The sequence below is a fragment of the Telmatherina bonti genome, assembly GCF_933228915.1.
Source record: "Telmatherina bonti genome assembly, chromosome: 6".
NCBI classification, from domain to species: Eukaryota; Metazoa; Chordata; class Actinopteri; order Atheriniformes; family Telmatherinidae; genus Telmatherina; species Telmatherina bonti.
The window spans coordinates 38,131,973-38,155,829 of record NC_136624.1 but is presented as its reverse complement, the minus strand read 5'-3'; the positions used below and the strand labels follow the sequence as shown (position 1 = coordinate 38,155,829).

General features: G+C 40.2%; 1 protein-coding gene across 1 annotated transcript in view; it reads right to left on the bottom strand.

The window, feature by feature from the left end:
• cast (calpastatin) overlaps positions 1-19,358 on the bottom strand; it is a 28,714-nt gene extending 9,356 nt beyond the window's left edge. Inside the window, exons 1-9 of the mRNA XM_079242271.1 lie at positions 19,200-19,358; positions 5,960-6,028; positions 3,497-3,640; positions 2,765-2,872; positions 2,110-2,247; positions 1,735-1,779; positions 1,565-1,666; positions 1,373-1,453; positions 633-671 (exon numbers count right to left, since the gene is read on the bottom strand). Of these exons, the coding sequence (XP_079098397.1) occupies positions 633-671; positions 1,373-1,453; positions 1,565-1,666; positions 1,735-1,779; positions 2,110-2,247; positions 2,765-2,872; positions 3,497-3,640; positions 5,960-6,028; positions 19,200-19,274 (801 nt within the window). The 5' untranslated portion in view covers positions 19,275-19,358. The remainder of the gene's footprint in view (positions 1-632; positions 672-1,372; positions 1,454-1,564; positions 1,667-1,734; positions 1,780-2,109; positions 2,248-2,764; positions 2,873-3,496; positions 3,641-5,959; positions 6,029-19,199) is intronic.
• Positions 19,359-23,857: the final 4,499 nt, after the last annotated feature.

Below are 23,857 nucleotides of genomic sequence, written 5' to 3'. Positions count from 1 at the left end.
TTTTTGGTCTTTAATCACCTCAGTAAGGTATTAAAGCTTGTTGCTGAGATTATAATTCCTATTATGAATATGTATGAAACTAGAATATTGATAGTTACAAACCAAAACTACAAGTAAAAAACTGATTTTCTAAAGTAATCATTTGTTATTTCAATTAAGACAAGAACAGAAGTCTCATATTGTGTTTGTAGCAAGGAAAACTGACCCGTTACGGGTCAGAAAACATTCATTTTAAAGCACTTTGGGTTTAGTGAAGATAAATAGTTTTAAAGGTTTTGACAAGTTTATTTTTAGTGTCATTGTTTAGACAGATAGATAGCTAGATCGATCGATCTTTATTCATCACTAAAGGGAAATTAAAATTGTCTGGCGGCCTGATAAAAGCACTCACTCTTCCACCTCTCAAAGGTACGCTATTGAAAATAAATCAATAAATAACTAAATAGGTTAAAATCACAACAAAAATAACATAGGCCACTCTCCCTAGATGATGCATGTACATGTGGGAGTAAGATTCAGGAGGTTTTATCATATAGTCTAATGGCTGTGGGAATAAAAGATAGAAAGTGGAAGAAAGAAGTGACTTTTTGCTGCACATGAGGTTTGATTCAAGCTGTGAAAACTTTACTTACAGGCACATCTTTAGGTTTAACATCTGCAGCGACTGGAGCCTAGAAAAACAATGCTAATTAGTTTGATAATGCAAAAATAAAGCAAAATATATCAAGACATAAACACTTCCAAGAAGGTTTCATTCATATGTGAACAAAAACAAGAGACGTGCTTCAATAACTGGAGAAAAACTTACATTTAGGTCCAAGTCTGTAAATGTTCAGTCATTTATGATAATAGTAAACTACATTTAACACAAATGGGGTAGCTAAAAACTTCAGATAAACAACCCCGGCTTTATTTATGCAACAAAACTGAGCTCCATCCAGAAGAAGGAGGATTAAGAAGTTAAGCAGCAGCCAGGTGACGCTTGTCAAAGGCATTTCATTAACAGGTCATCAGGAAATGTGAGCATCTAAAGACAGACATTTTGTAGCTTGATGGTCTGAAACATCCAGGTTAAATTCCTCAGAGGTTGCTCGGCAACAATCTGTAAAGAGTTATAAGGTCACTAATCCATCAATAAGTGTGTATGAATGTTTGGTGTTGGTCTCAGTAGCTGTGTGTGAATTAGCAGCCATGTTTCCATCAGTTTTAAAGGCAGTGATGTACGTGGCAAAAAGGAGCAGCCTTAACGGCATATAGCTTCCATAGGAATGAATTCCTGTCATAAGGAGGGGATCCTGTGAAGGAATCCAACGATGAAAAAACCAAATGAAAAAAGTAACTCCAAAGTAGTGGAAGCAGAAAGCAAACTGACCATATCTTTAAGTCTGTAGCCTGGAGGCAAAGTGTCGTCTCTTTCTCCACACTTCTGAGCCTTCTCACTGGTGATGTCATGCTGCGACACATGCGTCACACGGTTACACACACACACACACCAGATACATGCATCTCAGTGTTCTCTTATGTTTCACTTTTCTAAAAACAAGCGCATGCAAGCTGCAGCTACCTCTCTGACTTGTGGCCCGGTGTAAGCAGGCTGCGAGGGAGCGACAGGATCTGATGATGGTAGTGTGCCAGCTAGGGCGTCAAACGGATCCACAGCAGGTGCCTGCACACGCAACACAACTTAGCACACGGCGGCAAGCAACATGCTTCCACAGCTTAGTGAGACTTTACCGCTTTGGCTGCTGCTGTTGCTGCAGAAGGAACTTCCACCTGGACCTGCAAAACAGATCCAGAATTAGGGTCATAAAGGGAAAAAAGAAAAAAAATCAGTGTCAATAAGAATATTTAGAACCCCACCTCTACAGTCGTACTGCAATGTTGGTTTAGTTGATAACATTTTGAGGATCGATATCAGAACAAGTATGATGTTTTCTGCTTGTGATCTGTTTTTGTTTTCATATGTTTAGATCAATAAAAACTCTTTGGAGGTGTCCCTGAGCACACCACAACAAGAATAAACCCTAATATTTGGCAGATATTACAGTAGTAGTAGTAGTAGTATTAAAGGAGCCAGTTTTCACGCAGGTGGTGAAAAGCATCATCTACCTTTGCTTGTGTTTTAGCGCCTCCTTTGTTTCCTTGCACAGACACGTTTCCAGCCACAGCTGCAGCAGCTGGCTTGGATGTTTTAGCAGGATCGGTTTTGGGCATGTCAACTTTGACTGTTGCTGCAGAAGATGCACTCTAAAATACAACAAATTTACATCTTTTACCGGCCGAGAACGAGTCCAGTGAAGTTACAGGTTGTGTCAGAACATGCAACTTCTGCAAAGGATTAATGTCAGCAGAGAGAAAGCCTCCACCAACATGATGATGTCTGTGGTTAGGATGTGATGATGAGACCAGCACAAGAAAAGAAATATTAAAAACCTGATGTGTCCTCTTTTCCTTCTGACTCACATCTACACAGTTATTAGTGCGCTGCTGTAGAACAAGCAGAGGCATGCTGAGCAGAAAGCTGCAGACGATGAGTTAAAAGTCCTCAAATACTTTCAAACGGTCCAAAGTAGAAAGAAGACGGAAGAAGTAGAAGTTTTTAAATAAACTCCCAGAGCAAAGCCTTAAGTAGATACTTGGGTGTTTTCAAGTCCAGACATTTAAAAAAAGTGAGAAAACTGCAACAGAAAAAGCCAAAAAACCAGAAAGGCCTTGAAAGATGAAACTCAAGAGAGTCAGCGCCGCCTGCAGCAGTCGAGTCTACCTTGACTGTTTTTTCAGAAGAGGTTGCTGCTGTTCCAGCTGTGGGAGCGGCTCCTGAAGCCTGAGAAGGAGCTGAAGCTGTGGCTTTGACCTGGGAGGCAGCTGGAGTCTACAAACATGTAGCCAAACAGTTGTTCAGAAACACAACAATGAAAACGTCACAGCAGCTGAAATGCAGACAAGACCTTCATCTCAGGTGGGATTTAGGAGAGATTTGACCTTTGTGTTAAAATGCTGGAGCTTGTAAGGATTTAGCCAGAAACCCAACCATGAAAAAGCACCAGCTGTTTTTGAGGTCATTACCTTTGACATCAGTCCAGGACTGACGTTTTTCCCTTCCATGTCAATAACAGTCGCACCGGCCAGCGTAGTGTTAGTCTTCAAACAAGGAAGATGTGTTGAAAGAGAATTGTGAGAAATTATTCAGAAAGTCAGCACTGCGGTGTGTGAGGAGCCTTCATCCCAAGCGTGAAGATACAAGAGCTCATTAATGTGACACGGAGAGCGTTCAGGGTCTGATGCGCAGAAAAGATCAAGATGTGTGGATGGTTGAGCCAGAGCGGCATCACACACAGAGAAGTAAAACGGGTTTTTTACAACATGAAAACACAGACAAAGCCAGGGAAGAAGATGCCAGAGCTGCTTCAACATGACCAAGAGAAGAAAGCTGTGATGCTCGTGACACCAAACAGCCAAAAGCCCCGTTTTCCACTTTCACTCAGAGTCCATCTACCTCTGCTTTGGCTTTAGATGACCCTGTCCCTGCTGTTCCAGCTCTGGCAGCTCCTCCTGCTGCAACGCCACTCCCCGTGGCTCCATCTGTTGCTGTGGTAACCACCTCAGGCTTTGAAGCCATGGTGGATCCCGATGATGCTTTCTGCAAAGCATCAAGTTTGGAGAAGATGATCGTCAATGTTAGCGTTTCCTCGGATCTTTGGAAACTTGCATGGCCTTGGTGCCTTGCCAAAGGGTCACACCGCCGGTTTTACACAAAAGTTAGCTCATAGAATCATCACTCAGCATGGCCTACATGTTCTTTTTCTAGTTTTGTTTGGTTTGTTTAACCATAACAAAGACTGAAAGTCACATTCTCAAGTTCTGCTTCCTCCATTCATCTATTTTTTACCACTTATCAGGGGTCAGGTTGCGGGGGCAGATGCCTTCCCTCTCCCCATGCGCTATCCCTCCATTTGTGCAGATCTTCTGCAAGAACCAAATCTTTAAGGAAAACCGCTTTAAAGTAAAAGAAAAAGTTTAACAAATTGCAAAGTTAATGGTTAAAAATGTAACTTCAACTGGAAAAATAGTTCATACTAATGAATAAATAAGGTTTAAGACACACACTTTTTTTGCTTTATGGTTTGGATCTCAGACTGTGAAGTTGACATGAGGTCTATGGTTTTTATTTCAACTTCCTGCAGTCATTAGAACTTCAGCACAATCTCTGGTACTCAACATTTTAAACTAATTTACCAGAGACATCAGAGCTACAGGTTATTATACTACAATACAGTTTTCAAAACTTTTAATAACATGATAAAAGTGTGTTTTTGGGTTTTTTTTTTTGGAAGGTATTCTCATTGTAAAATTGATGCCATCAACAGCTTACATGGAAATTATGAACTGATAATGATAAAAAAAAAAGCAATAAAACTATGCCATAAAGTTTGATCTGGATTCAGAGGTCAGCTGCAGGTCAGGAGATCAGGTGATCAGCTGAGTAGCTGCAGACTGCAGGTTTAGGTTTAATGATGCATGTGTTAATGTTTCCTAATAACAAAACAGACTTTTAAATGGTACATTAGCATTGAGCTGAATGGTTGTCTTTTGTCGGTGGATGAAATCTAAGATGTCAAACTTTAATTTATCAGATTGCACAAAACCTTTTAAGTCAGTCCTGAAAAGTTAATTTTTTTATGTGATCAATCTGCTGCTTGCTTAGGTGTGAAATGTTTTTGTGTGTCTGTTGGTTTTATAAACGTTGGTGCAAATAAAGCAACATGAGCTTTTCTTATGTAAAAGTACTTTATTCCATTAGTCAGGGTTTTTGTTACTATCATTGCATTCTATTCTAAGTTAAGCGTTTTGGATACAGTGTCACACAGAGGAATATGTCAAACTTTCCCCATGCGATGAAACCTGAAAAGTTTTGCCCCACTGTGGCAAAGTCAGCAAAGACGAGTGACTGAGGTCAACAAGGCAGGAAGAGAGTCACCTCGTAACCGAGCAAAATAAGCCAAGTCTATAAAAAATTCTTAGTGGAAAAAAATCAACTGCTATAAATATTATATCCTTTTTTTTAAAAAACAAAACAAAACAAAACATGAAGTCGGTGGTTTTTGTGTTTATTAGCAACATAACTCAGAATTTATTTGATATTTTGAGGAAATCTTACATGAATTGAGGAACATGTGATTCAATTTTAGGGTTGATCCAATTCATTATCTGGATCCAGAATTTTTTAATTCCTTATTATCAAAAGGTCATTTTGTCATTAAATATTTTCAAAATAAGAATAATGGCCACAATCTTTGAAAGAAAAAACAGACATTGGCTTGGTGAAGCTCTGAGCTCTCTGAGTGCTTCAAGTTTTATTAATAACATAACTTTTTAGACAAATAAACACCATTAAGTCTTGTTGAAGGACAAGTAAAAACACTCCAGTTTGGCAACGCTACTTCATTCAACACTGTCTGAGTGTAAATATTTACAGAATCCTGAAAAGAGTCAGATTGAGGAGAGAAAAACAAGTGTAGCTGCAAAAGACCTTAAAGAAATATATGTTGGAAATGCATTTATTAAAGTATGATTTATGCCAAATTATGATAAAAACGTAATAAAATCTGCAGAATTTCCATTTCCAGCAACAGACGCCAAACCGAAGTGTTGTGTAATTACACCTGAAATCTGCCAGTCTGCTCCATTGTTCCAGGGCATTTCTTACGCTGGGTGTTGCTGTTTGAGAGGAAGGAAAAGGTGCATTTTATTTTCTGTTTATGTCTGAGAACAGTCTAAAGCCTGACGTTGTGGCTTTTAAACACAACGCCGAGCTGAAACAGTAAAGGAAGCAGCAACACATCTCTGATAATGGCGGGTCAGGGGTCAGCCAGACGCAGGAAGTTAAGAAATGAGTTTCTCTGGAAAAAGAGGTGGAGGCAAAAGAGGTTAAACTGCATTACAAAGGAATGTTCGATACCTCAAACTCTGCTGGCTTCACAGTGGAGACCTGAGCTGCCGGTTTGGGTGTTGCCTGGCTCGGCTGCGACTGCACACAGAAAGAGAGACTAAATGTCACACATGTGCTGTGAGCACAAGAAAACATCATAATTATGCAATGATCCACATAGTGAACATCTCAATTTCACAAGCGAAACATTTGTGGAAAAACAACAACATTCCAGCTAATTTGGAGCCCAAAATGTAAAACACTGACACCGCACTGAGGTCAGAGATGGCTGACTTCACTACGTTCCACACTGAAGGGCGTGACTGCTGTTTGACAGCAAAGTGCGAAGCCACTCAGTGTTATTCCTGCTTATCTCCTTGGCAACGGGCCGTAGCAACAGTAAAAGTAGGAATCTCAAGTTAGCCACTCTCTAGCTGAGGTCAGGAAGCAGCGAAAGGTCAGATGAAGACATGTTTTATGCTAACACATGCAATCCAGCAATCACAACGTCGCATTTCCTCTTACAAAAAGTCAAACGGTGTCAGTGGTGCTGTGATAAGATCTCCACACAACAAGCATTGCTATGTCTGCTCAAGACAAAGCAGACATTTAAAACAAAAAAAAATAGTAATATAATATTTAATAGATACTTTTATTGGTGCTCTGTTTATTTCTACTCAGATTATTGATCAAATTAAGCTCAAATGGAGCTTATTCCCCTCAAATATGTGAAATAAGAAGTCAAACACAGTAAAGACATTTTCTGTAGCTGCAGATGTGAAGTATTTCTGTTTTTGACAAGACTACTAATACCTTGAAACAAGTTAAGTGAGCTGGAAGTATTAACCTTGGTATGATCTTATCTAGACAAGAAATAAAATATAGCTGGAATGTTTCTCTACAAGCGAAATGCTTCAGATCGGTTCAGTCAAACTACGTTTGCAATGTGAGAGTCTCAGCCTCATGGATTTTTATTTTGCTCCATTATTTAAATGATGTACCTTTTTATTTTTATTTTTTTTAAAAAGGCTATTTTGTCATTTTTCCAGTTCTGTGTATTTTTTTAAATCTATATTTTCACATTTTTAAGTGTTTGAGGTCCTTATGGGGATCCTCCATCCCCAGATCGTTGCCTGCTTGGTCTGCAAAAATGTTGCCATGGCGATGGCTCATGTCTGGTCAGCTGCCATGGCTGTTGTGAAGGCCTTCTCGGATCTGGGTTGTTCCTGTGGCGACGACCTCTTGGGTCACGGTGAGTTCTGGTGTGGAACCAGAAGATACCGTTTGTTCACAGCAACGCCAGGTTATGATCTTATATTCTGGGTGTGTGAGAGAGAAAACAAAATAGTAGCTGTTTCTTTTCATTTTATTTAATATTTTTTAATGCAAATAATATTTTTATTTTGTAAATAGCTTTTTGCAATCACAAGTGCTTTATAAAAAAAATGTTATAGATTGTTCGAAGTAAATGCAACGATTAGCTAACTCCAAAGATATATTACAAGTCCTGCAAATGCAATGCAAGTCTGCCGTGTTGCATCATTTCAAGCCGGTTTAGCTAAAGTTGCATACTATACAACAGGGGTGGGCAACTCCAGTCACAGACGGTCACAATTCTGCAAGAGTTAGGAGTTTCCCTGCTCCAACGCACTTGACTCAAATCAGTGGCTACTAAACAGACTGGTGCAGAGCTTAATGTCAAGCTCAGATGTGTGTCAGGTGTATTGCAGCGGAGAAACTGCCTGCGGCCTTGGAGGACAGGAGTTGCCCACCCCTGCTGAATACAATAACAGGGTAATGTCACTTAGGAAATGGAAAATCCCATATAGTGGTCCCCTCTACAATCCGTATATATGATAATCATTCATCTTAAAGTGATTCCTGTTAGTCAAAGAATATTTAAATGTTTGAAAGCACCAATATAGTCCAAGATCATCAATAAATTACTCTGCTCCCTTTCCCATCTGCTTCACTTATTTATATATTTCCCATCTGAAATGATAAGTTTAAAGTTTAACAGACGTAAATCGACTTTGTACAATGAAACCACACTGAACACACCTCTGCACTTTGTAAGCATACCACAGTTTTCAGGTGGAGCTGAACGTACGGTCGAGCCCAGCCCAGTTATTTTACTGGAGGAGCAGAGAGCCTCCACCCCTCCGATGTGAGGACAGGATCACTGCTGCTAGTCCCACATCCAACCAAACACATTGTATGTTGTTGTATCATAGTTACAGACCAAACCTAATCTGTTGGTGGACGTCACACATGACTGTAAGTCTTCATAACGTGTTGTTATTAAATTCAGCTGGATATAAAGACAAAAAGCAGAAAGTCACTGAGTTCTCAACGAAGTTGCAACTAAATTCTTATTTTTAACATTTTATTCAGAAAAGCAAGTCCCTGATACAAAATATAACCTAGTTTATCCAGATCATCAAGCTTTGAGTGAGTTAACCCGTTAAGCCAGCTGTGCATCAGCTGTGCACACACGGTGAATCCAGGTTATATTTGTACGACTGACCATAACAAATAAAGAGAAGCATGAACAACAGAGTTCAGAGACATTCAGAGCACAAAACGAAGCCTCTGAAATTTGGGACTTCTGATTTAGAAATGATTGCACCCCCACACCGCCTGTGATTGCTTCACACACTGCTGAAATCACACACTGCTGTTACATTTAACACAAATGAACCCACAACCCCACTCACAAATGTCACACTGTGGCTGGCTTTTCTTCAGCCAAATGGAAAATAAAACACACTTTCCCTCCCATACTTAATTATTTGGAGGAATATCTTCCTCTACGTAAATAAAAAAAAATATGTGAGTGAAAATCATCAAAAACAAATAAATTTAATATTTATACAACCAGTGTTATATGCACATACTTTCTTCTCTCTTGCTGAGATTTATAAAGACACTTTTTCATATAAATTGTTGGAAAAGTGAACAAAATATTGTTAAAAATGCACATGAGGTGGAAGTAGCACAAAGGAGGAAGTGAGGTCACAGGGACCCAGGGCATCCCTTTGGCGCAGGGGAAGTCAAGTTGCCTCTCTGGTCACTGTAAACACTGAATGTTGCCAAGTTACTGCAAAATCTGTCATAGCCAAAGAAGAAGGAAGAGTTTCTCTGTTTGCTGGACATGTTTATGCAAGCATGACATTTTAAATACAGACTTCTGAAGCTTGGAACGTTTTTAGACACAGTGGAGCAGCCCATAAATTACTTATCAAAGCCGTAATGCAAACTTGACAGAAGGACAGTCAGTTCTGCTCTCTCTTCAGCGTAACGGCTATCCTCTGACTCCTCACATGTATTTTATAAACTCCACTCTTTCACCAAACAACAGAAAACTCATCAAAGTGCATTTTGTATGATTACTATTTTATCACAATGCTTTAATCTTGAAAACTATTCTTAACAATGTGCACAAATAAACAACATGGCCTTTGTTTCAGACAATTGGAAATCATAAGTTTCCAACCTTTCACAGATACCATTTAGCAAAGTTGTATCACTGCTGCAGCAAGAAACCAGTTACACTACTCACAGTCCATTAAAAGAAACAATGCACAGCTCTGCATGCAACACAGTGATAAACAACACATTATCATATAAACACAACTCATTCTGCCAGCATGAAGAAGTCATTTAAACTATGAGTTCAAGTTAACACGGTTCACTCGGCACAGACGGAAATCTGATATCTCATCAGACGTTTTTCTGTTTTTATGTCACAAGATACGGAACTGGAATAAAAGCCACATTTCAAAAATCTGCCATTGTTTACGCTGGAAAAACAGCCTGCAGAGACGAATACTAAAGATCTTAACCTGAGAGTAGACAGCTAGAAAGAAGCTGTTGCTTTAACCTAAGCCTGATTTCCAGCTGTTTTAAACGTTAAAGTATCAGTTTGTCATGCATTGCACTGAGTTCACTGGCTCAAGCTAAGATCCACCCAAACTATTAGAGGGTTTTCTGTTGTCTGTAACTCCAGAATGCTGCATTCCTACATTCCTCATGTCTCCTGTAGGGTAGCAGCTTGTCAACACCAGGCTGTCCATCCACACAGAAACAGTGCAGCATGATAACGATAAATGCTGCAGACTCAGTTGTTAGTATGTGTTTTAATTTCATTCTATGGTTGGGGCCACCACAAAGTTGTTTTAAAAATGTTTTTTTGGATGTTTAAAAAAAAAAAAAAAAAACTTAGGGTAATAAAAAAACAAAGCAAGGTTTAGTATTAGCTAAAATCCCTGAAGTTCTATAAGTAGAGGCACAAAACTGGAGCAGCTACCGAGGTTAGCGTGCAGACCTTGATCTATGCTGCATGGCACCTCCTTTCCTGCTACTGCTCAGTAAATGAATGCCAGTGATGAATATAAAGTCCAAAACAATGACCAGTGTTGAGCACTTGATGCACTTCTAGTGCATCTAAATGATTAAAATGCTGCCAGCTATGAAATGCTATGAGCTAATGCTAGCTACAGCATTAGCAACTCATGTTTATCAAATAAATGTGATGTTTTTATACAAACAATAACAGTGCTGATAAATAATAAACATGTGAAGTAGGAGAGAAATTCTCTAAGACATTAACTTATCTCAGAAAACAGACACAACACTGTGAAGCAGAAGCTAGTGGAGCTCAAGCTAACTGCAAGTGGTTGACGTTAGCAAAGTATGTGAGAGTTTTTACAGGATTTTTCTCACCAAGTGGCAATAATTGTCACACTTTTAGATGGGACAAGGGGAACATAAATGTTTTGGAGTGAAAATTTCAGCTTCTTATTTGCTTTCCTCCCTTTAATCAGAGCTATCATTTTTTGTGCTGCATACTACCTAAGTGAACTAAATGAAAGTCGGTAAGGGACCAGCTTAGAATCTGCTATGAAACCATAAAATAGTGCAACTTCACACTGAGATAAACTTAAGGATAAACAGATGTGCACAAAGCTTAATATTATGATTTCATTCAATATAGCTGTAAGGCATTTCAAGTCCATTTATGCAGACAGTCAACAGCATGTGGTTGTTGGTTAAAGTTCACTATTTGTGTAAAAATTACTGGTATCCCCTGTATATTACAACATGTACAGTTTTTGGTATTATATTAGGTCCTCCTGACCATGTAGTACAGTAAAACACTGAATATAGGTGGTGCTGTCATTTAAAACCTTTTTAACTGTGAGGTCTTTCAGGTTACATTCTGCATAACATATTTGTTTGTCAGAAGGGAACAGACAAAGCAATATGTATACAGACCTTACCAAACAACAGTGATAAAGGCTTGGCCCTTTAATGAAAACTGATGACTAATGCTGGGCCCCACCCGACACCACTAGCTGTGCACACTGCTGGAAAGGGCTCCTCAGCTCACTCGCTGCTTTAAAATAGTACTGGCAGCTTTCTGAATGGTCAGTAGTGATGATGTACATCACCCAAACAGTGTCAGTGATGTAAGCTGCAGTCATCGAATCATAGATTTATTATTATTTCTCTGAGGAGGATTTCATGAACAAAGTGTTACAGGCTGTGCTGATGTGCTGCTCTGAATTCACTTCGTTGTCAGTTTAATTAAACAGCAGAAAGACAGAAAAGTAAACTATACGTCACAGTTTCTGATTTTACATCTGCCTAATCTTGCAATTTAAAACTTACTAAAGATATATGTTGAAAAGACTGACACACTGAGCTCATATTTAAGTATTTTTGCAGCATTTTTTTGTATCCTGACTAGCAGAGTTAGGATTTTGTCCAAAAGATGTTTCCATAATCTCTGTGAGAAACAGTGAACCACAACTCCACGACTCCAGTGTCTATCAGAACACATTAACACTTTTTATTTGGACCCCATTTTGTCGCTACCTTAGCAACAACTGCCCCCGAAGTCCATAAAAACAGCAATAACAGTAACATGGTAGCCTAGTGTGTTGCCAACTTTTCTAAACAGAACTTTAGACGATAGATGCTTCATGTTGTCTGACCAACAAAAAGCTTCCAAAAGTCTGATCTGGGAAAAACATTCTCCAGTGCACGAGCCATAAGAAGTTTGACAGGTATCAGTCTAACAGGAAGCTTTCCCACACAAGCATTTACAAACGAACAGCCAGAAAAGGGACAACAATCCAGATACATACCATAGGTTTGACTGAGTTTTTATCCTCTATATGTGTTGTTTTATGTTCTACCAAGATGCTCTCCAAAAGCCAGATCACGTTAGACACCCCCTTTAGCAACACTTATGTCAAAAATAAAGGGCGTTCAAACACACATACACACGGATACACGTCTTGTAAACACACCCAAACACACATGCATACATGTCCAGCGGTAGAAAACTTGATGCTCCGCCCTCTTAAATTCTGCACAGGCTCCACCTTGCCATCCAGTAGGCAGCAGGCTCCGTCAGATTGGACAGCCAGGCACACAAGGACCCTCCCACTGCTTGCTGCCTACAAGGAGGACTAAATAAGCCAACTAGGGGGAAACTTTGGGTTGCGTCAGGGCAGACTCTGTTGTGGTTCGATAACAACCATGACACCAAGCAGGAAGAGTTAAAAGTTGAGGAAGAGCTGAAGAATGAAGCGAGGATGTGGCAGATGTGGATTTGCTACAGTCCTATTTGGCAGAGTCAGGGTGTGTCAGGTAGACTCACTCCTTAGGAATCTAGGCTGCAGAGCGGCTTGAACAAAAAGACAGGGTAAATAAACGCCTGTATGTCTGCAAAGCAGGGTGAGCAGGATCACATGACATCTTGTCCAAACCACACCCAGGGCAAGAAAAAAAATGATAAACTATTTTTGAAATGGAAAAACTGACACTAAAGTGAACATATAAAGCTTTTGCACATTTTCTGCCATGTTGGTCTTTAGAGTAGCAGAGTCTGAACAAAAGCACAGACAGGAAACAGCTTATGGACAGCTGCCAAGGCTTGCAGAAGAATTTTCTCTGCACAAACACACAGAACTTACTGGTCGATTCTCCACTATTAGCTTTTGTTGATCCAGAACCTTCAACCCTCCTTGCAGATAAAACATTCCCAACACAAAACCGACCAAACTCTTCCAGAAGGGCTGGGCTTTTTAAACAACACCCCCTTCTGTCTGAAAAGGCTCACAGCACTTTGAGGAAAGTGAAAGGAGGCTGTGTTCATGCATGTTATCTGAAACGCCTGTGTTCACTCACTGTGTCCGTCAGTTCATGTGTCCTCCTGGTGTTTTACGCTGAATGAGCACAAAGCTGACATGCATCATGTTTGTTTAGTCTCTGCAGGCATGAGGCAAGATCTACTGCAACACTGGACCAGCACACTTTCCCTGCACGAACAACCTGGCATGACTAAACGATGCCTTGTTAGAAATGTTGTTGTTCTTTTGGGAAGACACACTGATGATAAAAAAAAAAAAGAATAATTACTCTGAACAACAACGAACAGAGCTCAGAAATGAGGACAGTAAACCCATTCCTGCATTCTTCTGCCTTGCATCTGATCTGCTTTTGACCCCTTTAATCTAAAAATATCTTTAAAAGGAAACGCATCCCGATGCCTGCTGTTCTCACATTGTTGCACAATATCTTGTGCAGAAGTGTTTCTGTCCATTTTGGAGCCTTTTAAAATAAATCTGCTCTCATAGTTCTGCCCTAGCTGACCCCACAAACAGTGTGTGAGGTTTTATGGGTGAGAGTGAGACGCTGTGTGTATGTCTCTAAAAGACTGGATGCACATGCCTAACCAAGTAGCTCTTGGAAACACTTATCTAGCACGACAACCAGTGAGCTACAACAGACCCACCCATTCAGAGGGGATCAACCACTCGCAGCAGCGCAGCTGAAAAAACAGAAGGTTACCAGTCTGTAAGAAGTCGGTCTTTGTTAGAAGGAATGAGAGATGAGACAGTGACAACTTTACAAAAAGAAAAGGCTAAACTTGCAAACCCAAAACATTCCCAAGAGTTTGTGACTCTGAATAACGTTCAGTCTGACAACGAACAGCAGCTTCCAGGATGATGGTATTCTCTGATCATCATGCAGCGAAAGCAGGGGAAGTCTGCAGCCACTGTTAAGCTGACTGAGCTAAAACACCTAGAAATAAAGGAAAAAAGGCTGAGCAACCTTCATAAATAGACAAACCAGACAAGCACCTGATAAGGAATGTGATAACATGGGTCAAACCTACGCTGGGAGGAATTTTAGGGGAATAAATAAATAAATAAATAAATGTGTATGAGATACATTCATTCATTCATTTTCCTGCTTAATCCAAGTAAGGGTCACGGGGGGGAGCTGGAGCCTATCCTTCGGGCGAGAGGCAGGGTACACCCCGGACAGGTTGCCAGTCCATCACAGGGTGGGATGAAGCAACCAGTGGGTGGCAGTATGGGCACTATTGATGGCAGGCATGAAGAAATCATTCTAACTTAAAATAAAAATCGAAACTACAAGGTTTTAAAAAGCAACAACTGCAGTGGATATCAACAAAAGGAAAAAGTTTTATTTCTTAAACTTTCAGAACTCCTGGGATGCCATATCTCAGAAAACAGGTGATGTTATTGTTTTCTATCTCAAACCAAGCAGGTAGTGGCCAAACGTTGTCTGATCCAAAGAGAAAAAGTTTCCTAAATATTCATATAAATCACTTTTAAAACTGTTTAAAACTTCCTCTAACAGATGTGTAAATTCATTTTTGCACATTAGTGAAAGTTTTCCTCTTATTTTTTAGCCCAAATGAAAATATAAATCAATAACTGCAACAGAAGCTCAAATAATTGTCTCTGGTTGTAATGAACCCACTAAGTGTTGCAAGCAAACGTGCACTGCAGAGCTTGTTATCCTCTTTTAGTGCATCGTTTTAATGTTTCTCAGTAGCTGAGCAGAGGCGCTTGTTTCACCTTGACAAACGGACCAAGTTGGCTGCCGGCATGGAAGGAAACTACAAAGCATCATATTCCGAGATAAAGAAAAAAAAAATTTCGCTCAAGATCTGGTAGAGCTAAAAAACACTCAATAGATAAAGTAACAAAGGAGGTTTTCTCCCAAAATACTTCCTTCCCTCATCAAACAACAAAAAGGACAAAATAGTGCCTTAAAAAATGGGGGGGGTCAAAGTTCACAAGTCTAAAGGCCTTTAGCAGCTTGTTATCGGGTTTCTTAGCAACATGACTTCCAGTCAGTGTTGTTGCATAATTTCTAGAAAACTAACAGAGAGCATTTAACAACATGTGAGCTTGTTGTGGAGGTTAAATAAAAAAACAGGAAGAGACACAAAATACCTTCAAACAAAAGCTCCAAATGATTTTATAATGTATTATAAGCCCATAAACTCTGCTGAGTGTCGTCTGGTTGGTTCCTTGGTAGGTGGGAAACTTTATTTATCACCAAAGTGAAGAAAGTTCATCATTCCATGATGCAGCATCTTTGTGTGCTGCGTCATGTTAACTGTGTGCCTCACATGTTTTTCCAATCAAACTTTTTTAATACATTTTCATGCAACCAGCACCAGATGTTAAAAACAGTTTCTGCATGTTAAAATAAAACCTTTTCACACCAAAGTATTCATTTAATAATTCACACACACCCCTCTGTTCTAATCAAACATGAATCCCATCCTTTGTTTCTGTCTCTTAACTGATTATTGATGTAAAATTGTTAAATAGAAAATAAACATCTAACCTGACAATGAAACAATATCTCTGGGATCCATTTGTAAAATGCTTGTAAAAGAGTTTACCTGATGCCTTAAAATAAAATAAAACCCATGAAGGTAGACTACTAATCTCCCACTCAACCACCCAGACTGGTGAAACCATGAAGGAGTTTTAACCGTGTCATATCGGTGCACGAGGACAAACAGAAATAGTGACGTTGTGTAACGCTTCTCCTCTGGTTCCATCATGTGCATCACTACCCCCCAACTCTCACATTCAGCTACTGACGTCATTCGCTACCACCTTTAAATTTAGATCTATGTTTCCTCTGCTTTGTTGACCCACACTCCAGAACCAGATCCATGCATATAAAATCCTATGAACCTTTCTTCTACATTCTGTCAGGACATGTTAGCTCAGGCAACCTGAATGTTGGCAGTTTAGATATATGACAAAACGCAAAGTAAGAAGCAATCCCAGTTGCTGGGACTTGTCCTGAAACGTACAATAATTATCACCGACGTTTCCCTTTCATTAAAACAACTATGAAGAAACTCCGTTACTTCATAACATTAGGACTTCCAGGAAGTCTGCAGCTGCAGGGTCTTCATTACTCATCCTGCTCTCCAGGACAAACATCATGACTGATGTAAACAGAAATGTACCAACAGAGTTTAGCGCTGAGCAACAGTATTTTAGTCGGGTACAGTGTGCCCTGAAACCTGGAAGCTATCCCACGGCAGCTTTTATATAACTGAAAACATTTGGTTGGAGAGCGAAGCTCAAGGCGAGCTGACAGGAATGTGAGAAATCTGACAGAAATGTCGACGTCTGCAGGGAGATGCCACAGCCTACCATCGAGGTTTGGTAACACATTTAACAGCAAATGGAAGGATACCGTTTGTTTGAGCAAGATGTGTCAGAATAAGTGGACATGCATTTAAAATCACGTGTCCACAATGTGCCATTCCACTCTCGCACGAGCGCACACACAGCCAGCAGGTTCGGTGCAGCATATCACATGCTGAAGCGTCTCATCAATAATGCCTGTTTCCAGCCCATTCTCACATCATCATTAGTTTTGTTTTTTTGTTTTGTTTTATCTTGCTGAACTCTTGGCTATAAGTGGCTTTTAAAAGGGGTTCAGACTGTTTATGATATTTGTATTTCAGTATCCAGGAACCACATGATATGATGTCAGTAAGGTAGGTCCACATGACACCGGCTCCAGCTGCCAACCCAGCACGGCTGAACTGATTTGTATCGAAGCATAAAAGAGGGAAATTCAAGTTTTAATTTCCTGCCAGTGATGAAGTGCACATGCCGAAAATCAAGCTGATGTGGGCACGATGTGTCAGCACCATCTTATTTTAGTAGAGACGCTTTGTTCAATACTGTTCTTGAGTCCTCTACAAGAGTCACCTTGCTCGTGCAGCATGGTTAACCACAATGTGCAGGCTCTTCACTGGAGCTGTTTATACCCCAGGACAATAAAACATCCCCAATAATTTAGGAAATTAAAGTTTAACTAAAAAAAATCATTTGATAACAAGTCAAAAGTTTTACCAGCTGCAATGACAAGATGTCGCAACCATACAGTTTTTTCTGTAATTAATTCCTCTGTTGTAGCTTCTGTTTATCTGACACACACATAAAAAGATGCAGGGGGAAATGCACGTCCTTGCTTGTTAATAACGCCACATGATTTCACTGATTTCACTGAGCAGGTGATGAGAAACATTAGAGGAAGTCTGCGTGCTTCTAAATGTAAAGACACCGACAAACATCAGATTGTTTTATTCCTTTTCAGCTCTGATTTGGGCACCACCTGCGCTTCAGGGAAACATATTTTCCTTCACCTGTTAAATGCTTCACTATGCTCACCAACTTGTTTCTAACTTTATTGTTCAGTGCTGAGCAGGCGAACATGTTGATGTTGCGGTGAAAGCAGCTGTCTACTAAATTATTCCTCTTCTGTTGAAACATCCTCAACCTGGCATCAACACATATGTAACATCACTGTTAATGCTTCATTCAGACGTATCTTCAGCAGAGACAGAAGATGTAATGTTTCCAAACATCAAGTGAAGTATGACATTACAGCATCATTTCATGTTGCCATGACAACTCATTTTAATGTCCAAGCACAACGTGGCTGTGTGCATGACGGATGGTTTAACGCCTTTCTTGCTGAGGGTTTGGTGTTTTACAGAAATCTGACCTGTTTCTGACTCGTGCAGCTTTCCTTCGCGCTACCTTCGCTGTGATCTCTGTGTCAGCTGAGTGTGTGGAAGAAGTTGCATCACAACACAACATGTGATTTGAGCCTCGGCAAAGAGATCCACAGAATGAGAGAAGTTAGGGAGTTTACTGATTTCTAGCTGAATTAAGAGCAACGTTACTGTTTATGTGACTGAATACATAAACGTTCTACTGCATCAAACCCAATAATCCTTCGTTCTTATGGAAGTGACATCACCATGTTCACCAGACGAAAGGTATTGTTTGGGGGAAAGGGACTTATGAGAGCTCTGAGAGGGAACCAATTTTGACCCCAGCAGGTAATGCTTTCTAAGAAATGAAGTAAAAAGACATGAACAGAGAAGGAGTGTCAATGTCAAAACCTACTTGTCAACTTCCAAGGGAGCAAATAACTTAATCTATAAGGTTAGTGTTTGTTTTGGCCTTCATATCGCTTCAAAACTTCACCATAATGGTGATGTGATAGCTCTCAGTGGAATTCTAACCATTCCAGAAGATTGCTGCAGGACCAGAGCTGGGAAAATTTATCTAAAAAAAAAACAACAAAAGTCCTCCCACTACAACACTGAATGCTTTGCTGTGTGCAAGTATTACTCCCAGGATACACTTATCTTTAACCTTTAACACACATAGTGACACAGAACAAACCAGCACAACCCTGATAAGAAAATAATGACATCAAGAAAGTGTGAGCAGACCTGGCACATTCTCTAGATGACCATCTAGTAACGGAGAGAGAGACAGGAGGTTGCATGACATGATATTTTAATTAGAAGACTTAAGCTTATTCCAGCTACACACCCTCTCAGATTGCTTCATCTGTCTCTGCAGATTATCACAAGGGAGTGCTGTTTGGGGTGGGAGAGAGAAATCAAGACATTTGTGTAAAATCCCAAATAGAACTAAATGTTCTTTTTATATTAACAACAAATCAGGAAATTCTCAGCATAAAAACACACAAAAACACACTTTAAAATAACCAGAAGCAGCGGGAATCAAAGTTTTCACTTGGCTTTGATACTACCTAGCAAACACTGCAGGCCTCGTCTGTGGGTCGGTTTAATATCTCACTCTGAAACACACACAGTCTGAACTCTCAGACCGGGAGCCTCACACATTCCAGCAGAGAGAGAGAGAGAGGGAGTGAAAGACATCTGACTTGCATTGCTCTTTCCCCTATAAGTCCTTTGTTAAACATGCAGCACAAACCGGACCAAACGGACGAACAGAAGAGCAACGTGTTCTTATATTAGCACCAGCAAAACAAAAACACGTGCACACTTTTTGGGTCAGATACTCAACACACACCATGGAACAAGCACACAAACATAAATACATTTAGCACAGACCTGCTCCTCCACAGCCACATCCTGCAGAGCCGGGGCATCCCGGGGGCCTCGGATCCAGCTCAGTAACTGGCCCATTTCAACTTAATGTGCCTCAGAGTGTGTGTCTGTGTGTCTGTATGTCTGTCAGCCTCTGCCTTATCTGTCGAATTGCTGCATGTTTCCAGTAGGCAGGGAAAGAGAACAGAGGGAGGGCAGAGGGACTAGAACGGAGGCGGAAAGGAAGGGAGGGAGGGGGGTGTGGTCAGGGAACACAGACGGATCAGATGTGGAAGCCTCAGTAGGCCGGGCCGTAACTCACTGGGCTAAAAAGGGAAGTTCGCTGACCATGGACTGACATCCACCTGATGAGGGGCCACATCTGAGCTGGGAAACAGAAATGGCTTTCACACACACACACACACACACACACACACACACACACACACACACACACACACGTGCATAAAAATATGCACACATGCACATGTGTTCAACACTATTTACAGAATACCTCCAGTTTTGTCTGAGTCGGTCTCTCCAACTCTTTCCCAACAACATGCAGAGATTTGAGGTCATATTAACACATGCTCAAAGTCATAACAAGGTTTTAAACATAGACATGCATGTGCATTCACGTGCACACAGAAAAGACTTGTGCACTAGCCTTGACTCCCACTGAGAGTGAACAGAGACACAGCTGAGCTGAAACTTTCAACCCTTTTCCCAAACAGAGGAATAAAAACTCCTGAAGGTGAAAACAGGAGGTGACTCTGATCCCAGCCTGGTTTTATCAGCCTCTGCTTGAGCCAAAGACACGCAATCTGAAAGCAGCGGAGGTCATTTCATCATTACCGACCCTGCAGACAAAATGCAGGGAGTGTTTCGCTGAATGCATGACTAATAAATGAGCTGAAGCTTAAGGCATGGGTGTTGGCTGCAAACTTTAACCCAAGCAGAAAGCTTTTTCCCTCATTAAACATGCCTAACCATACACAAAGGTGAGAAAAATGCCTGAATTTGAGTTTCTTTAAATGCTCCTGATGTTTATTAACACAGTGGGAAAGTAAAGTTACCTGAGAACAAGGTTGCAAAGTGACGGTGCAAAGTGCATCATAACCATGTCGCCGTTGCTTCACTTTCTTTGTGACCTTATGTGCCTTTCGATAGGTGGAGTCAGCAGACAGTAAGACTTTTGTATGACTTATTGAGAAAAATCTGTCTTACACCTGAGCTGTCTTTTATTTTTGAATGTTCTAAAAGTGTTTTGTTGAGTTCACTTAAATATATTTCAACCAACTTGACATGAAACTCGTGTTTGTGCAATAAGCAGCACGAACATGAAACACTACAGCTGCATTCAGGTGAGCCAACTCATGGAAGAGCAGAGGAGAGACTGAAGGATAATTCACTTTACAACATGGAGCAGAGACAATAAAGTACCTCTGATGATAGAAAGGGGATAAAAACAACATCAACATTAACCATGCAAGTGACAGCTTATACACGGCAAAAACTGAAATCTAAGTTAGATTAAAAATCTTAAATTGAGTACAGATATGCTTATTTTTTTAAAGGTAAGATAATTCTTAGTTTTTATGCCAGAGAATTCCTCTTGTTTTAAGAGTATTTTTACTTGTTTTGGAAAGTCTTGACAAGCCAAATTTTCTTGTTCTGGGGGCAGATAATTTATCTTATTTTAAGCAACATTTACCTAATTTTTGTATATTTTTTCGTGATTTTAAGGCTGAGTTTTTGCAGTGTAGATGCTTCTCACATCTCCCACACAGACGTGGTGCATTCAGTCTGATGTGCAGTTAATGAGAAAATCAGCATCTGAATCCTGAATAAAACAAACAGATAATGGAAAGTTTGATCAAAGTAGTACCAAAGTATTTCAGTGAAGGCATAATTACTGCATACTTCTACATAGAACTGTGTAATTCTGCATACTTTCACATGTGCCAGTTTGGCAAATAAATAGACATTTTTAACACACAACTCCTCAGTAAACTCATAACAACGTTTACCAAACTTCCTGTTTGCTCTCATTACAACTTGGTGATTTGTTATCTTTTACTGGGTGGTTTACTGGGAGCAACCTACACTGCTCCCACACGGCCGGCCAACATAAACACAGGGACGGGAGGCTAACAGGGGCAATACATTTTAATAAACATGCTAATATAAAGCAAAAGGAAAAAGCAAAACTGTCCCCTTAATGGCATAAAAGACAGAAAAATCAGATGAGGGACATAATCATATTTCATCAGCGCTACAGACAAACTAAACAGTGTGTCATTATGTCTAAACAGACAGTTTGAAAATCTTTTCTGTTCGACAAATGGCATTAATTCATTTATTCTGCTTTCCTCATAACGCAGTTCACATGCAGAAGTGATTATGCATGTTGGAAACATGGCACATTCCCGTTCCAACAGACACACCTTGGCTGATCAAGCCTGTAAAACTAGCTGGTGCACCATGGGAAATTATATGCCTGTTACCTCCCAAAGAGCTATTCAAATGCAGATAACTTCTGCATGTTTTAGTTTATTCACCTGAGCGGAAACTTGTCATTTGAGATATAAAGCATGGAGATTCATTCAGAGATACAGAACTGTGTTGTGCTGTATATGTAACTGGACTCTGCTAAACCATCTTTATATTTAGAGCCATGCTGGACTAAAACCATTACAGTCTCCACCGCTCTGATTCCTGCATTTACTCACAGGGTCAGTCATCATCTCACACACACAAACACAACACACTTCAGGTGTATTTGTCCACCTGTCATCAGTCAGCTGTGCACCAGCTAAGACTGTGAAGTTGTGTTTCTTTAACAATTAGATCTTTAAAAGTCGTTTGAGAACTGGTTCCAGTAGGAAGAAAATCTGTCAAGTTTGCCTTTGAATATAATCTCAGATTCTTTACAAAGTAAGCGCAGAGGAGGCAGGTGGTTTACAGATGTGCAGCTCGTATCTCAGGTATCAGTATACCTGCGCTTAGGCTGAGTTTCGCTTCATCCAGCAGATGGAGACAAACACAATCGAGTCGTTTCCTTCCGGTCTGTTCTTCAGCTCTGCAGCCATCAGAACAACACACACTTACAGCATGAGGTTCCTCACATTTCTGCCTCTACATGGCCTCGCCTTTCAGCATTTCAGCTTTTTACCTCTAAAAATCCCACAAAAACAACAAAAATAAACCTTTATGTGTTATTTTTTTCACATCTTAGGTGATACAGTCAATAAAAATGAACATTTCTGTGTGATTTTATATAAACACACAACAAAGTTTCTTCTTATGTGGTGGAAAACAGTTCAGTGGATGGAAACAATGAAGGCCCTACCTTTCCATAGTGAGACCATGAAGTGGGATAGCAGTCTGAAGATTGGCTACCATGGTGGAATTTAAGGGGGGGATGTGTAGGTCTTCCCTGCTACAAACACACACACACCATAATGCAAACCAACTTGCTATTTTCAGCACAACACTTTGAACACTGAATTATTCTTAAGCACATAATTCAATGGAACTTCTGAACAGGATGCAGTGATTTCAGCCTATTGTCTAGGTGGGTTATTCATCTTACATAAGATGTATTAGTGTTGTTTTTCTCATTAATCTAACTGAGTCATTTTACTCATTTAGATTAACTAAAACCAAGTAAGATCAGGTTAATTTACATGTTTATTTTTAGTATTATTTAGCCATAAGTATGAGCACAACAGCTGTGGGTAAGAACACCACAACACTACAGAATGTAGGTGTGTGAGCTGAAGCCTGTATCTCAGTTTGAACAGTCACACACCCTCCTGTATAAACAATGATTACAAAAAAAAGGAGCTAAGCCTTAACAATCATTTATTTCATTTCTAAGTTAATCTTGTGGAGATTGTGCCAAGTTTTTAAGTTTAAGAGTTGCAGAAGTCAACCGGTTTCAGACCAGTTGCGCTGGTTTTCAGCAGTAAGAGCGTCTGCACATGTGCCAGGTTTAATATAAAAGTGGTTTTATTGAGTGTGCTGCCAGAGGGGTCAAGTAAAAGAGAAAGGGAGGAGGTCAAAAAAGAGAGAAGCTGTACTCACAAGACTCATCCAATACGCAGCATACGCCATGATGAAGCAGATGTGTGCTCAGCCTTGTGCCACTGTCTCCTGCTCTCCCAGTCTGATCCGTTTTCTCATGCTTGTCCAAGCGGAGTGCCACTCCCCTCACAACTCACACTATTGTCATGCACAACTCTGTCCTGTTGCCTCTTGTTCTGACTCGATGAAATCACTGATGTATCATTCTTTTACATTTAATCCGTCACGCACCACATTCACACACTCAAATCTTTTGCCACCTCACTCCTCCTTTTCATCAAGACTGGCACAAACTCCACTTTGTGGACGAACTTTGTCGTCCTGCAAAAAGGTGTGCACGCAGGAAGATGCTTCACTGGATGTAAAATGAATCATGTGTTAGCAGCATCATGCAGCTTCCCAACACCGAATCACTGATGACGCAAAACAAAGCAGCTCAGCAGATCTGAGCTGAAGTTAAAATGTCATGCTAAGCCCAAAGCCCACACACCTGGGTGTCACAAAGTATGAAATATAATAAATAAAAAGTTTCTAATTTCTGAACAAACAGGCTGAATCCAGTCACGTCTCCTCCGCGCGCGCCTGACAGGCAT